This window comes from Agelaius tricolor, unplaced genomic scaffold (genome assembly GCF_023055355.1).
Source record: "Agelaius tricolor isolate 1412-34295 unplaced genomic scaffold, bAgeTri1.0.p SCAF_2, whole genome shotgun sequence".
In the NCBI taxonomy this organism is placed as follows: domain Eukaryota; kingdom Metazoa; phylum Chordata; class Aves; order Passeriformes; family Icteridae; genus Agelaius; species Agelaius tricolor.
The window spans coordinates 46,970,815-46,986,680 of NW_027269262.1; the positions used below are offsets into that span (position 1 = coordinate 46,970,815).

General features: G+C 39.9%; 1 protein-coding gene across 1 annotated transcript in view; it reads right to left on the reverse strand.

The window, feature by feature from the left end:
• Positions 1-15,645, reverse strand: part of SMCHD1 (structural maintenance of chromosomes flexible hinge domain containing 1) — a 67,844-nt gene extending 52,199 nt beyond the window's left edge. The window contains exons 1-5 of the mRNA XM_071417888.1: positions 15,383-15,645; positions 3,676-3,751; positions 3,064-3,225; positions 372-454; positions 136-266 (exon numbers count right to left, since the gene is read on the reverse strand). Coding sequence (XP_071273989.1) covers positions 136-266; positions 372-454; positions 3,064-3,225; positions 3,676-3,751; positions 15,383-15,562 — 632 coding nt within the window. The 5' untranslated portion in view covers positions 15,563-15,645. The remainder of the gene's footprint in view (positions 1-135; positions 267-371; positions 455-3,063; positions 3,226-3,675; positions 3,752-15,382) is intronic.
• Positions 15,646-15,866: the final 221 nt, after the last annotated feature.

Below are 15,866 nucleotides of genomic sequence, written 5' to 3' on the forward strand. Positions count from 1 at the left end.
GTATGGGTCTATTTATGTAATCATAAAACGACAGGGTTTAGCTGAGTGTTGGTATACAGGTATGCCTTAAAAGCATATTTTATGGACCTTTGCAGAGCTAGATAATTGTTGTAGAAATATTTAGAACTTGCTAACCTTTCAAAGTCACCTTGTCTTGTAAACTTGGACAATCTATATACAGCCCAGTTGTTAAGCTGTTTAGAAGTCATTCCACTTCCATTATCAATCACAGCAACAGCTGGTTTTCCTTGGGAATCATCAAACAGCTGTTTGGGAAAAGACAAACAAACAGCACAAGTCAACAAGGAGCAACAGGAAAAAAAAGGATAATGCAAGCTACATCTGAAAACATTGAAGTATTTTTATCTTACCAATTTTATCTGTATACTCCGAATGCCAGTATTTTGAGAGGTAGCTGATAGAGAATTGTCAATCAATTCAGCAAGGGCAAATGCTAAAGAAATTGACGAAAAAAAACCCTATTAGTGCTCAGAAAACAGACACGCACTTATAGTAGTTTCTTTCAACAATTAGGACAACACATTAGCTAAACACAGACAAGACCTAAGCCCAGTTAGAACAATCAAAATCACATAACATCTTGTTTAAAAAAACAAAACAGCTTTTCTACGTGCACTTTATGATTTGTTTCATCACTAAGTCTCCCATATCTCTTAATGGCAATATCACAATTATTAGAAAGAACAATGATAAACCATCTCCTTAACAAAAGACAGATTTGTCCCTTTCACGATTAGAAATTAATTTTTATGATTCATATGTGAGTCAAAAGTACATAAAAATGGACTTTGACTTGTTAAAATATTGAGGGAAGAATTAATTAACTGAAGAAAACTGAATTGAAATTTTGTGAAACACTTAAAATTACAATGTTAATTTTTTATAGAAAACAAAGAAAATTGTAGAAATGGTTGAAGGATTTCAGTGAATGGTAAATACAGCCAAATTTCTGTCAGATCCATGGCAATACACTGCAGAAATAGTCAGGCAAACTGTTTGCACAAATTTGTTGTTTCTAACCATTAACGCTTGGACCACTTACCTAATTAAAGTAAAACTACCTAAGTTTACTGGAAAATTGCATTTAATCTGAAAAAATACATCAAATTCAGATTAACTCCATCTGACTGACCAGCTTTAGTGAACACACATTTCCAGTCAGTCTCTTTAAAGAGGAAACCTTATTTCCTACAACTTGCAGAGTTCTTCAGAATGCTACAGTGCAATTTACACTGGCCACATACTTCAGACATGTAAAAGAAAACCCTTGAGTATCAGTGTAACACAGCAATACTGAAGCACGTGGCATTTTCCCTCAAGCTGTTATCGAAGTACAAAAACTGTTCTGCACTTTTTTGCAACTTTCTTCATTGCAGAGTAGTTGAGCATCAGTTAGGTGATCCATATTTACTATTCCATAGCAAAGAACAATGGTCCTTCATCAACACTCAGAATTGGTTAGGCATTGGTTTAGTACTTCAGTCTTCCCCATGTCAGCTGCCCCTAGACCTCCTCACCTCATATTTCATTTATTTAGGGTGCAACTTTTTTTGTCATCCTTTTCTAATGTATCTGTAAAACCCTTATTAACCTTCTTCTCATCCCTTGCCAATTTGCTCCGGCTGTGCCTTAGTGTTCCTGATCTCATCTGTATATTCCCAGGCAATATCCCTGCATTATTCTCTAGCTTGCTTGCTAGCTATTATTGCTATATTATTCTCTAGCTTGCTATTATTCTATAGCTTGCTTCCACCAGCTGTGCAATTCTCTCTTGTGTTTCAGTTTGACCAGGAGGTCTTTACTCAGCCATGCTATTCTCCTGCCTTCTACACCCAATTTCTTCCACATAGAAATCAATAGTTCTTGCGCTCTGAAGTCATTTAAGCAACTGCAAGCACTCTTCTACTCCTTTATCCCCAAGGGTGTTTCCTGGTGTCCCATGAACCACACCCTTTAACATCCTTTAACAACTGAAAGGTCTTTTCCTAAGGTTTAGAGTCCTTACAATACTTTACACTTGCCTATGTAATCAAATTCCACCAGGGTGTGGTTGCTACAGACCATGCCCAGCTTGGCCTTTCCAGTCAGTTTCTCTGTATTGGAAAGCCACAGGTCCACTACTGCCTGCTGGCAGGAATAAAGCACAGATCTCCACAGAATGTTTGCTCTGAGTGGCCTTACACAGCAATTCCTGTGCACAGGGATGGGTGTACCACTGACTCAACAGTACCACCAAACCCGAACCAAAATAGTGCCTTTGCCGGGGCACAGAACAAATGATGTGCACAAAGAGGAAAGGGGAAAGACTGGTCCTTAAAAATAACAGCTGCTATTTATAAACATTTTTTATATTGTTTTAAAACAACAGGAATGGTATGATGCTTGATTCTTGATATTTTTTGGATTTTTTTTCTGTGCAATTTTGAACCTGCTGTACCTTTGAACTACATAGTACTTAGAAGGTAATCACAGCCACAGACAGAATTTTCAGAGAAGCCATGAACAGAAAGTAATTTATTCAATAAAACAATACAAAATACTGGTTACATATTTCATGCACCACTTAGATAAAAACTGATTAAAGCAGCATCTTTTTAAAGAATTACTTGCTCTTGTTGGTAAGTTAAGCCCTGTAGCACCCCAGATGGGAGGGCACAAAACATTCTATAGTAGCTCACACAAAAATCGTTCATGAAATTCAAACACAAAGTCTACAGTTTAGTACAGGAGACAAAAACCTCATAACACAAATGCTGACCTGTCTGAATGACATGCACAAGATTATTCAGGCTAAAGTTATTTTACTTCTAAAATACTCAAACTTCTTGAACAAGTATTTGAGAAGGTATCTCTATAAATCTGGATCCTTAGGTGGCTACTTTTAACAATTTTTAGAAGAAGAATTTGTATAAAGAACACATTAATTTTTGTTTTGCAGTTAGGACTATTTTTTAGCAGCTATAATTTTAAGTTGAACTGCTCATAACCACATTATATTCATAAAAACATCATTTACACAAGATTACTTTTGCAGGTACTTACGCAAAGGATTTTGGCCCTCGCTGGCATAGTACTCGTACATGCCACTTTTGACAAGTGTGTCATAGTGGGGCAGAAAGTCAATTCGCTCCTTGGTTGCCAAAAGCAACATTTGATCAACTGACTGCAGCAGATATAAAGTAACTCCATCGTGAACAAGCTCGCCTGCAGTGAAGATGAAATGTAAAGTACATTGAAGAGCACTGCATCAGGCAACTTGTGCTCTCAAAACAAGTACGGGCTTAGCCGCAGGTAATCTGTGTATTGTCCTAGGCGTTGCCTGTTCAGCATTTAACAACAACTACATTTAAATTAATATCCTTTCACATTTCCAAGCTTTAGAATGCAAGTTTTCTCAGGTAATAGCGATGTACATATAATTTTTTCCTATCATTTACAGACTTTGTGACAGAAAATACTTAGTATAACTGTCATCATATGAACTCATCAAAATCATGCTTGTGAAAGTAATTTTTAAACAATTTTTGGCAAACTATTACAGGATTTGTACTTTCAGTTAATTACTGTATATCATAGAGCACAAACAGTTATCATGTTACCTTTATGGCCAATGTAAGAAATAACTGTAATTATTTTGTCATCTAAGATACTTACTGAAGTTATCTTCAGAGATTTCCTTCCTATTTGTTGTGGTGATAACAAAGATTTCATCAGAAGGTATGCCAAATGCCTATAAAATTGAAGGTTATTTAGTTATGATAACTAAGTAGTCCAAAAACTATTCAGATACTTAAAAAAAAAAAAAAAAGGCACAGTCTATTTACTTTGTCACAAGCTACTGGTGAGTAATCACATAATCTCTTAGAACACGGTTGAACTTAGGATCACTTATTTTCTCACTTTAGCCAAATCTGTTCATACTAGGGTGGTTTGCTCTTTTACCTGCATAAAAGAAAAATATGCTCTAGTGAGCAACAGGAATTTTAAGGAGGAAGAACTGTCCTACAGATAACCCCCTTGAGAGCAGAGGAACAAGACTGTGAAACTACAATAACAATAGTTATGATCTAGAGGGTGTCCCATATTTGACTGCACTCCTAAGACACCAAACCAACCTAATATTTCTTAACGTTGGGTATTAAAGTCGTTGTTCTTCAATTATATCATACATCTGAAAAAAATAAAGATTTCTTTCAGAAAAATTCTTTACTGTTAAAATACTGAAGTTTATTTTTCTGAACATAAACAATCTTTGCCACTTTGATGCCTTCTTCTGAATGTGTTTACTGTAGCTTTAGACTTTTTATCTTGCTTTCTACATGCATTCAAATGCTTCTACTTTTGCTTTCATTTTTACACCCTGATGATCAACACAAATCTCTTTCCCAAAATAATAAACTAAATATCGGTACCTTCTCCTGCCTTTCCAGTCTTTGAAACTCAAATAAAAGTCAACCCAGGTCTCATCAAACTCCATCAACCCAGTCAGTCTTGCAGTGACAACTCAGACAAGTACTTTATGCATTTCTAGCCAGATTCTTCCCTGAAGGAAGCTCTAGCATTCTCTGTAGCAGCTTGCCCTCATCATTTCCCACATCTCTCTTTCCATCCCTATTACTCAGACTCATGAAAATATTTTTAAACACTACTTATGGTTTCATTAAGAGCCTACTTTCCATATTTCAGTTACTTTCTCCCTGTGACCACATTAAAGTTACAGTTATTATCTGTAACTTTAATCAGCAAAATTAGAAAAAATGGTGAACTTCTCATAGTATTTGGTGCAAGTGAAACTAATGCAGATGACAGAGACTGATATTCAGACTTAAGAACCCTAAGTAGTATTTTTAACTCTTCTGAATTCAGATCACTTCAATTTTACCTCTCACATTACACAAAATTCCACATAGCAAATCTGTACAGGAAAAACTATAAAACTGCTGAGAGCAAGAAAAGTAAGCATTAAAATATATGGATTTTTAAAAGCTAACATCCTACAGTGCCATTTGAGGTCAGTGGTTAATAGAGAGTAACTGTAGAGTTTTACATTTGAAAGCACAGACAAGCATCTTTCCCTCCAGCTATAGCTACAGCTTCCTTGTTTTCTCACTCTCCCAAAGGCTCTTCTCCTCTCACACCATTATGAAGAGTGCAGTATTTACTTTAAGGCAGCAAAAAGTTAGGATCAGCTAGTGCATGTACAAGGCAGCAGCCTGCTATGGAAGCAGGGGCAGCCTCATCCTTCTGGTCCTCCCCCCCATTCCATGGGAGAGCCTCAATTAAACCAACCCAAACAGCCTGGCAGGTTATGCTTTAATTTCCTGGGCGAACCCAGCATTTCAGCGTCCACTGGCAGCAGGTCCTTTCCACTTCACAAACTACTAGGTAGGTACACAGACCAAGTTTGGCAGTCTGGACTGCAGATTACTGTTTTTTCTTGTCCATGCCACGGTTTGACAGGCCATATCCTTTGTAAACTTTGGGAATTACTCAGTTTGAATGCTTCACTTCTATATAAGACTTACTTGTTTTACTTCCTCCCTCCCTCTCTCCTACATTCTTGGTTATCCTAGTCCCTGTCTCTTCCCACTATGCCAGGTAGCAGTGAAGCAGCTGCACAGCTGTGCCAGTATGTGGATCTGATTTCCAGAACGAGAAGCTGCTGGTCATTCCTGAATTAAAGTGAACCTACTGGGCAATTTACTTGTACAGTTGGCAATTTTCATTCAGTTCTAACAGACAATGTTTGGTCAAATGTTTAATTTCTCAGTAAGATTTGTGCATGTAAGAGATATCATGTTATCTTCTGTTGGTAAGAAGTTCAGGTTTCACTGCCATGTCTTTTTCAGCCCAGCATGGTGCCCTTTTCCAAGTAAGTACTGAAGATGTACACAACTCAATTTGATAAGTTCAGACCCAGAAAAACGTTCATACGATAAATCTGTGAGTTATTCCATGATAATCCAGACACACAACCATGATGAAGCTTTCACTGTCACCAAAATCTGCAAGAGTACAATCACTATGCTCAGAAACACCTCGGCACATTCACAGTGAAAGCATGTTTGGAGGTTACTGTGTTCAAACAACTAAGCGAAAGCCTTTATCTTTTTGTATACAAAAGAAGAGACGTTGGGGGGAAAAAAACAGACACAAACTTCAAATAAATCCACAACCTAGAAAAGGCAGACATGAAAAGGCAAGGATCCCTAAACTGTTGGTTACATATTATCACTTCATGCAAATGCAAGAGTTAAAATAGTACAAAGATGAACTGTTACGTACATAGAGAAGAGAAAAATTACACCAAAAGCCTAAAAAGTATAGATTATGTCAACAAACCAAAATTTTAATATTCTGGGAAAACAACCATAGCTGTTGAATGAAAATCAAATTAGTTGCTAAACCACACTTGGAAGCGTGCTGAGTGTACGCTGCCGGGCTTTGATGTCAGAGAGATGTAGGGGTGACCAGTGTGAGAAGAGGCAATCAATTGCCCTGAGACAGCCATAGCCAGTTCCAGATAGCTCTCAAATCCATGGAAATAACTCACTCCTCCCCCAGATTTCCACCAGAAGGGCACATGGTGCTTCTGCTCTAACTTATTAGGGAAGACATAGAAGAGACAAAAGAGAAGCAACAGAGGAGATGATGTATCAGGAGACATTGCCCAGGACAGACCCACTGAAAGGATGTTCTCCACACCAGGGCAGGGAGGGTCCCAAAGCTGCTGAGGGCCATGGAGGACCCACATCAGGGCACAGAATTTCCTCTCTCTGTCCTCCTACTCCCATGGAGCTGAGACCTATGGCAATTCATCATAGCAGGAAAACAAACAGTATGAGCAGCAGAATAAAGCCCCGAACACGCCCTGATGTCTCACACCACCCGTTGCCTAACCAAAGGAATTGGGATTGACCATGAGATGTGCATTGGGAGAACAAGGATAAATTAAACTAGGAATGGGAAAAGAATGGTGTATGACAGAAGATGAGTTTGGAAGAGGGGAAGGAAATGCATCACTTCTCTAAGTGATTAATTTCCCCCACAATCAATCATCAGAAGTTTGTATTAACAGGCAATAAGTTAAATTAAGAAAAACAAAACCCCTGAGTTTACCCTGTTTTGCACACAGCAGGATATCAATCCTTAAACCCATAGAATGACACAGACGCAAAAAAAGCTGCCTGTACAAACAAGAAAAATGCCCTCCTTGTAACTGGAGGATCGGTCTGGAGCACCACCTATGTTTAATGATAAATAAAGTTAATAGCTCTCAACCTGCTGGTAGATGTTTATGACATGAGATGAATACAGTGCTAAAGGAGTTTGAGACAATGTCACACGCCCAAGAAGCTTTCAGCAGAGCACTTTACAGGTATGACACATGAAAGCGTGAATGAACTGTGGTATCTTTAACCTTTAAGTCTGAATCAAGAAGCAAGGTTCAGTTTATGTACCAGCTTCAGTCACAGGTTTTCTTCATAAACCAAAAAAAACCTGACAAACCTCAAAACAAAAACACAACCCCTCAAACCATAGATAACTCCTCGGTAGCTTACACTTCAAACAGGCCTCTGTTTCTTTTCTCTTTCACATATGAGCACAAAAGCTCAAAAGTTTTACTGCTACTTGATCTACACACACACAGCAAGTCTTACCTGCCTACTGAGCCAACTAAAACACTCAACAGGAAGTCAACATAGATTTTGCCTCTGGATTTACTATCTGCCTTGGAAAAGGTGCTCAAAGAACAAATATTTAACTTAGTGTGTGCACCACCACCGCTAGCAGTCACATGAATAGGCTTGAGGCGGTAAGTGAAGGAGAAATAACATGCTGTAAGGACAGAGTCATTGGCCCACTTCCTCTGCTCCTCCTGGTATAGAACACACTCCAACATGACAAAGGTAGAACAGTGAAGCCAAGACTACAGTATCTTCAGAAAAGATGTTTAACCCCTTGGAATCCAAACCTTTCCAACACAAACAGTTGTTCCCTACAATATGCAACTTCTGTACCCTTAAAATTCTGCATCCTCCAACCGTAACCAATCCAAGCAGACAGCACATGAGAATAATGAGAATAAATGGCTGCAGGCCTTAGTGATGCAGCCAAAGGATAACAGAGACATAAAATCCATGGAGTCACCTTCCACATCCAAGAAGTATTTTTTCTCTGACTACTACAACTGTACTGCCAATGCAAACCTCTAAAGGGGAACTGGAACTGTATTAGTTAAACATTAAGAAATTTGATAATGTCATTTTCAATGCTCTCCTTCATAGTTATACACTTAGCAACTCAACATGGCAAAAGGCAAAATAGCTTTTAAAGTATTTCAAATTGATCCAGCAGCTGCTTTACAAAAACTTGTCCGGGAATCTGAAAATATGAAGCTAAGAGCCACATCCAAACACTGAGAAGGCTGTAGCCTTCTGTAATTTTGCACTGATTAACTGAATATCCCATGCTATTTACCAAATTATCATCTGAAAGACATGCATTTATCGGTTAATCAGCCCACTTAATGAAGATTTATCAGTCCAAATTGAGAGAAATCTCTTACATCAACAATGGATGAAATGATAGTACTCATTTAAGGGAAACTATTTCATTCTCAAATCCCAGATTTTCAAGCCAAGAACTGTCTTTTGTATCATCTCTCTCAATTATTCATACAACTATATAATATTTAGGTAATTAATAGAAGTAGCAGATATGAAAACTAAAATATAAAAAGATTAAGTGGAGACCTTGCCAGAAGTATATAAGAACAACTGTATGTGCCTCCTAAGAATGCTAATCAAATAAACTTTTCCATTCCACTGTTAGGACAGTTCTCAACACAATGACAACTTGCTGAGGATGTCTTAGTGAGGACCTGGGACTAAGCACTCATGGTAGCAGGGCAGGATGATGACAGTCATCTCTAATCAATCTCAATAAGCTTCCCTAATGTCACAACACAAACTTATATATAATATATTTGGACACCAACAAAGAGGAATCCAAAAGTCTCTAGAAAAGCAGGTAAAATTAAAAATAAAGGTAGAAATTATTTCTAAGCATTTCTTAGAGCTAAAATCAAAAAATTATATATTACAGAGATACACAGGAGCCCATATCTTCTGGTCAAATGGTTTTTAGAGACTATCTGCAGACAAAAACTAGCAATGAACACTAACGCTCTAAAAATATTTTCCAACCATCCTTTATTGACAGCACCATCTCCATCTAAAGAACAAATTACAGAGGGTAACATTTGCAGAACTTCAAGGTCCTTGCCCTCTGTCATACTTAAAAGCTTCACTACTTTCAGAAGTTCAGTTGATACACTTCTAAATATTTACGAAAAGTAATCAATAAAAGATGTTAAGAAGTTAAGAACTAAGAGTTTAAGAGAAACACTTAGAACATTGCTATGTATCACAAGATTCAGTAATAGAATAGGTTTTTGAGGTACCTTAAAGTTTTATCAAAATTTTGATGGAAAAAGAGAAAAAAAGAAAAGTGGCAAATGGTATGACACAACATCTCTACAGAAGTCACAAGTGTATTTGTCCAGAATGATGCACTAACTCAGACATCTTTTCAAGATTTGCAACTTTTAGCAAGCAGAAAGAAGCTTGGGACCCCAGAATTTCTACAAAGAGCATGTTACTAGACTTAGTCTGAGTCTAGACAGTAACTTCCACAAGACCTTCACAAACTACCATGTCTAAAATCACAATCACAAAGACTCAGTGCAGCTATCAGCCAAAATTTGAACATTAATTTCATGCCAGCTTCTCCTACCAAAATACTTTGTATGGCACCACTTCTTAAAGGAACAAGAATTCAGAAACCACTCTTCAAAACCAAAAAATATTTAGTCACATCTAACAACTGCACCTGGATAACCAATACTAAAGACTGCAGGTACTCTTCATGTGACTGTGTTGCCAACACTTGAATTTGACCAGGAACCTACAAGCCACTCAGCTTTCCAAATCAACTGATACACATAAGGCTGTACCTAAGTGCACAAAGGTAGGCAAACTGCATCCTTCTTCCCATCAAAACATCAGTAACAATTTCAGTGAATTCTGCAATACAGTGTGATAGTGTTGGAAAAAAAATTACAGCATTGCTGCATCTTACAGTATTTCCAGCAGTGTCTTTAAAAATCAAGGAGAAACTTGCTTTGCATATGCATAGCATGTTTAAAATACATCTATTCTTAGTTTCTGGTTACACAGAATTGCTAAAATTGCTAAGCAATCATAGGGCTTAAAATACAAAAATACAATTATTGCAAGATGGACTGATTTTATCATTAATGGAAGTATTTCTATTAAGCATTTATCAGAATGATGTTTTGGTGATACAAACTTGCAGAAGTTCCTAATATTTTTTCTTTGATTGCAAATAATTTGATTATACTTCATTTATTATGCACTGTAAGCAAATATTTACCAAAATTTTCACTTATTTCTTGTCTTGATTTGATATTACACTTATGCTTATTTTCCATACACCATCTTAATGAATATCCTTTTCTGCTTCTTGGCTCATTGAGACATTGGAATTTATTTGGGTGGATTGGCAAAATCTATTTAAATATCTGTTTAAATAGTAAGTAGGTTAGGATACAACGGGAAGCTCAACAAAAGACTAAAAGCAAAAAATATTGTTTTATTGTGATACTTGTTGATATTTAATTACAGATAATTACTTTTTATACAGATTACAGATCTATGCTTTCTTTTTTTTTTACACAAGGAGATCACAACAATGAGGAGAAGCTTCAGAAGAACTAAGGAAGCATTTACCAATGACTTTGGATCCTATACAAGTAGTAACCCTAATCTTAGTACCATTAACTGTCTTCAGACTGGTAGTTCACCTCAAAGCCTCTTAAAAATCCCTTCACACATGGCAAAACTTCTGTGCAGTTTCCAGCACAGACACCTTTCTGCTATCAAAGGAGCATGACCTCTCTAAGTGACTGAAGGATTTCTGCCATCCCAGCAACAAACTCAAGTGTTCCAGTTCCACATTGCACCTGGGTAAAGCGAGCAAGGAACCTCAGATTAGCTGCCAACAGTTTAGCTACATTTTGCTTACTGCTACTAAGTATTTTTGAATTATACTCTAAACATCAGGACAAGCAGTAGGGTACAGACCTAGCAGAAGACAACAATAAGGAGCACAAGAAACAGTACTGCCAAGAAGAAGCAACACACAGCATTTAATGCCCTTATTCACCTTAAAACTTCATGATTCTCTAGACTGAAATTATATGACTGCTCCACATGGGCACAAACTGAATACTCAAGCTAGTATTATTCTTAATTAAGAGCTTTCTGCTTTAGGATTGATCACTACAAGGATGAAGAACCAAGACCTATAAGCTCCACCCTCTTATAAGGTTTTTTCCCTAAATCTTCCCTCCTGCAACACTGAGAATGAAAGGCTAATTTATCAGTATATAAAGCCACTTTCAACTACACAGACATGCATTAACTACTTATGGGATAGTAAAAAACCAAAAATTTGCTTAAAACCCCCTCCCAAAATTTCAAAAACTAATTAAGAATATTTTAGTTATTATAGAGGAATATTTTATATAACAACAGACACGACATGCATAAGCTCCTAAATCAGCCTCTGAAGTGGCTGAATCAATTCTGCTCCACAAACAGGAAAATACCTTCTCTCTGCATTATGAAAAAAAATCCCTAAGTCTCAGAAGTAGCAGCCTAAGACCATGCCTTCAGGTACTTAAATTTCTCAATTCAGGATCATCGCATACCACAATCAGGTTTAATTTCATAATTTTTTGTAGGATTTGACTCCTATACATACACATCTACCCAGAAGAATTCTCTTGTGCCATAGGAAAACGTTCACAACATAAATAGTTCCAACAGCTTAATATTTCTGGCATCCTTGTCAGCCATGGCCATGTGGGAGCACCTTTGCTGCTACACTCACATCATTCAGTTGTACAACAAATTTCCAATCAAAGTCCATTGAAAGCTGAGCCTGTACTGAGGCTGAGCCACCAGACAGGAGACCCGTGGAAACAACACTGCTACATACTTGGTATCTGCCCAATCAAGCAGTCTGACAGTGCCTAACAGCTTTAATTGTCTAAAAGTGACTACAACATTCCACTTCACCTTAGTTTGAACTAACTCAAAATCCACTTAACAAAAGAATCGTTCTTCCTGAGCTTTCATCACTTCCCTGCTGTTTTCAGCACCACGAACCTAGGAAAGTCTGTCCCAAGCCGGTGAACCCATTCATCACTTTCTCCTAAAAGTAATTAGTTACAACTTTCGAGATGCCAGAAATGGAGAACTTTGGAGTACAACCAAATTTACAAAGCTCTTGGAGCACTGAGATGCCAAAATGTTCTTTCAGAAGTCCTAGAACTTGTATATTGTTGGTGTGGGAGACATGAGATAGCAAACATCAGTTTTCACTGTACCAACATTTAGAGGTCATGCCAATCCACCTGTCTCAGCATTTTTTCAGAGTCAGATGCCCCACATATCAGATGATGACAGTTCCAAAGTGCAAAGAGTCATTACACTGAAAGTAGCAGTGACAGAGGCATCTCTGACCACACTCACCGATGGTAAATGTTATAGGTAAAAATTAAGTTATGTTAAATTAGGGTATAGTTCAATTATATTGTATTAATTATGTTATATTAATTGTATTATGTTAAGGGGGGGGCTGATTAGAATGTTCTAGGAGAAGGGTCCAGGGTTTGGTGAAACAGTGGTCTGGTGGGGCAAGGAGAGGTCAAAGAGGGATTGGAATCGTTTGAAGCCCTGCAGAAATGCTTGGTCCAGAATGAACGGCATTAAAGACCAAAGAGAAGCCTGGAAATGGACCAATCACCGCACGGATCCAAAATGGACCAATCCTGGACTCAAAGGGGGCTATAAATGGGGGGAGTTCGGTTGGGTCAGGGTTCTTCTTTTTGGATACTTGTTTTGTGGGGAGAACCCAGTGCACTTGGGGTTAGCGCACTGTTCTGGTTTTGGCTCGCTGTGTGGGTGCCTGGGCTTATCCTGGGTACTCCATTCCTTGCAGCTATTTTAATAAACGAAAACCTCTTTCTCCAGAGAAAGTTTGGTCTCGTTCATATTCATAACAGTAAACACATTATTGGAGAAGGTCTTTCTCTAACAGAATAATCAGCTGAGGTTCTTGCTGCATAAGTTTGTAAGAGCACAGACTCTGTTATCCTTAACACGCAAAACAGCCACCAGGACTGGTGACAAGGCTTGTAATACTAAACATAGTAAAAAAACGATACTTGAAAATTTTACTTTCACAGGCAGCACATTCAAGCACAGCAAGGTCTGCTTTGCAGCATCAGGCTTCTCAAACGCTCAGCTGCCCATGCGAGAAGTCTGCCTAACAGCATTAAGGTACCAACTTCAAAACATCTCTGGTAAAAAAAATGCCCAAAGATGTTTGTACCCGAGATCTGTCACAGCTGGTGATGATGGCTTAGTACTGCAAATATGCCAAAAGCTCTGTGAACTGAACACCATGTGGACATATGGAAACATTAAGTCACTGGACTGTGGAGTATATGTAAAAAAACCCAGAAAAGACAGACTCCATTCTAGAACAAATTGTAAATTAGTGTTAAACTCAGCCTGTCGATAAAGTACAAAATTAAGAGAAAGACGGGTGGGTTCATCAGGTACATATTTGCCTCAACTACTGAAAATACTTAGTATTCTTGAGCTCATCTGCTAGGTGCAGTTGTATCTATTAAGACAATTCTAGAAGAAAATTATCTAACACTCATAAATTACTCACAGGAGATACAAACCCTTGGAAGGTCATGAACCCACCCCACTGTCTAGCTTCTCAGAATGTTACACTGTAGTGTATTCATGTCTTTATCGGGCACTGATCAGACAAAGCAATGTGCTAACACTCCACAACCCCTTTATTTATGAGTACAGAATCAAAAAGGCTGGAAAAGACTTCCCAGTCTTCCAAGACTTAACACTCTCTAAACCATATCATATCACAAAGTGCCACCTCTACTCCTTTTTTGGACACTTCTAGGGAAGATGACTCTGCCGTGGCTATGCCATTTTGGACACAGAACTCTGCAATCACAAGTGACAGCTATCCCTGCTAACACTGGCAACTCAAAGCTTCCATCACATTAGGAAGCCATTACATGAAACACTGTCCAGACATAGAACAATTTATACACTACTTATTTAGTTATTTTTTTCTCAATAAATATTTTGCCTGTATCTTATATATAATTATTATCACATATAATTATATTAATTATATATTTAATAATGATATAGTTATATTACATATAAAAATAATACTTCGTAGTACTTACATGGTTCATAAATAATCGATAAATTTTTATAACATTTAGAAATAATTCTATTTATTAAAATGTAAAACAGGTATTTATTATATCCCATCTATATGTAAAAAATAGAATTTACAAGCTAGAAAACGAAGTGCAAATTATACTGGACAAAGAAACTAAAATTAAATTTTTTATCAGACTAAATTAGTACAGAAATTCAGAGCTGATTTTCCTGCGCATTTCACATGGTAAAACACGCAGGCAGCTAAGAGGTTTATGGCATTTACCACTCGCTCAGAAAACGAAACCGTGACAGAAACGGGCGATGCCTACTGGCAGCGCCAGCAAACTGCTGGAACAGCCCGTACGCGGAAAACAATCTCCACCTTCCCGAGCTGTGAAGACAGAGTAAGTTTCGTTTCGCGTTACGACAGAGAAAAAGAACCGAAAGGACACGCGACAGGCAAAGGCGCCGCCAGACACGGTATTTAAATGGCAGCCACCGCTATAGACGGGAAACGGCGCTCATCGCCACCACTTCGGACAGCAGAAACAGAGCCACAGAACCATCTAGGTTGGAAGCGACCTGTGAGACCCCCGAGCCGGCGCTGCGACCGAGCACCAACCACCGCGTCAGCTACAAACGCCCTCCGGAGCGCGGCACCGCGCCCGCCGCCGCCGCTCCCCGAGCGGGGGCGCTCGGGGGCCGCCCGCTGCCTTCCCGCCCGCCGGCAGGGGCTGCTCCCGCCGCCGCCCCGCACCGGCCTCTCGGGCTGCGGGAGAAAGGCGACGGCGACGGGGCGGCCGCGGGCTCTCCGCCATGGCCGCCCATCTATCCCGGCAACAAAGCTGGCGGGCAGGCGGCAGGCGCGGCGGCCCCCGAGCAGGCTGTGACACCCCCGCCCCGCCCCGGCCGCCCCCCAGCCCCAGCGCCTCAGGGACGGACGCTCACTAGTGAAACAACGCCACCGCCGCGCCCGACGCGCCCGCCCTACCGCGTACCTGGCAGACGGCGCTGCGGAAAGCGCGGTAGTTGTCCTTGCCGTAGCTGAGCACTTTCTCGTCCGGGTCCGCCTGCTCCCGGCGCCGGTCGAAGAGGAACACGGTGCGGTCCCCGTTGCCGCGAGGGGTCAGCAGCGCCGGCCTGCGAGGTGCGCGGCCGCCTCCCGCCGCTGCTGCCATGTTGGGGAGCTGAGGAGACTGAAACCGTCCTGCAGCGATGGCGGCAGCGACGGCTGCTGCTGCCGGGCCCACCAGCGCCCCCGCCCGGCAAAATACGTCCCGGCAGGGGAAGGAGGAGGCGGAGCCGGCCCGGAAGCTGGGGAAGGAGGCGCCGTGGAGGCCCGGAAGGAGAGGGTGGGAGTGAGGGAAGGAGAGGGACGGCGATAACTGTGCTGGCCATACGAAGTAGTGCGAGGGGGCGCGGGGCAGGCGGGTGGGACGGGCCTGGAAACAAATGCGCCACTTTGGCGGTGTGATCTCGGAA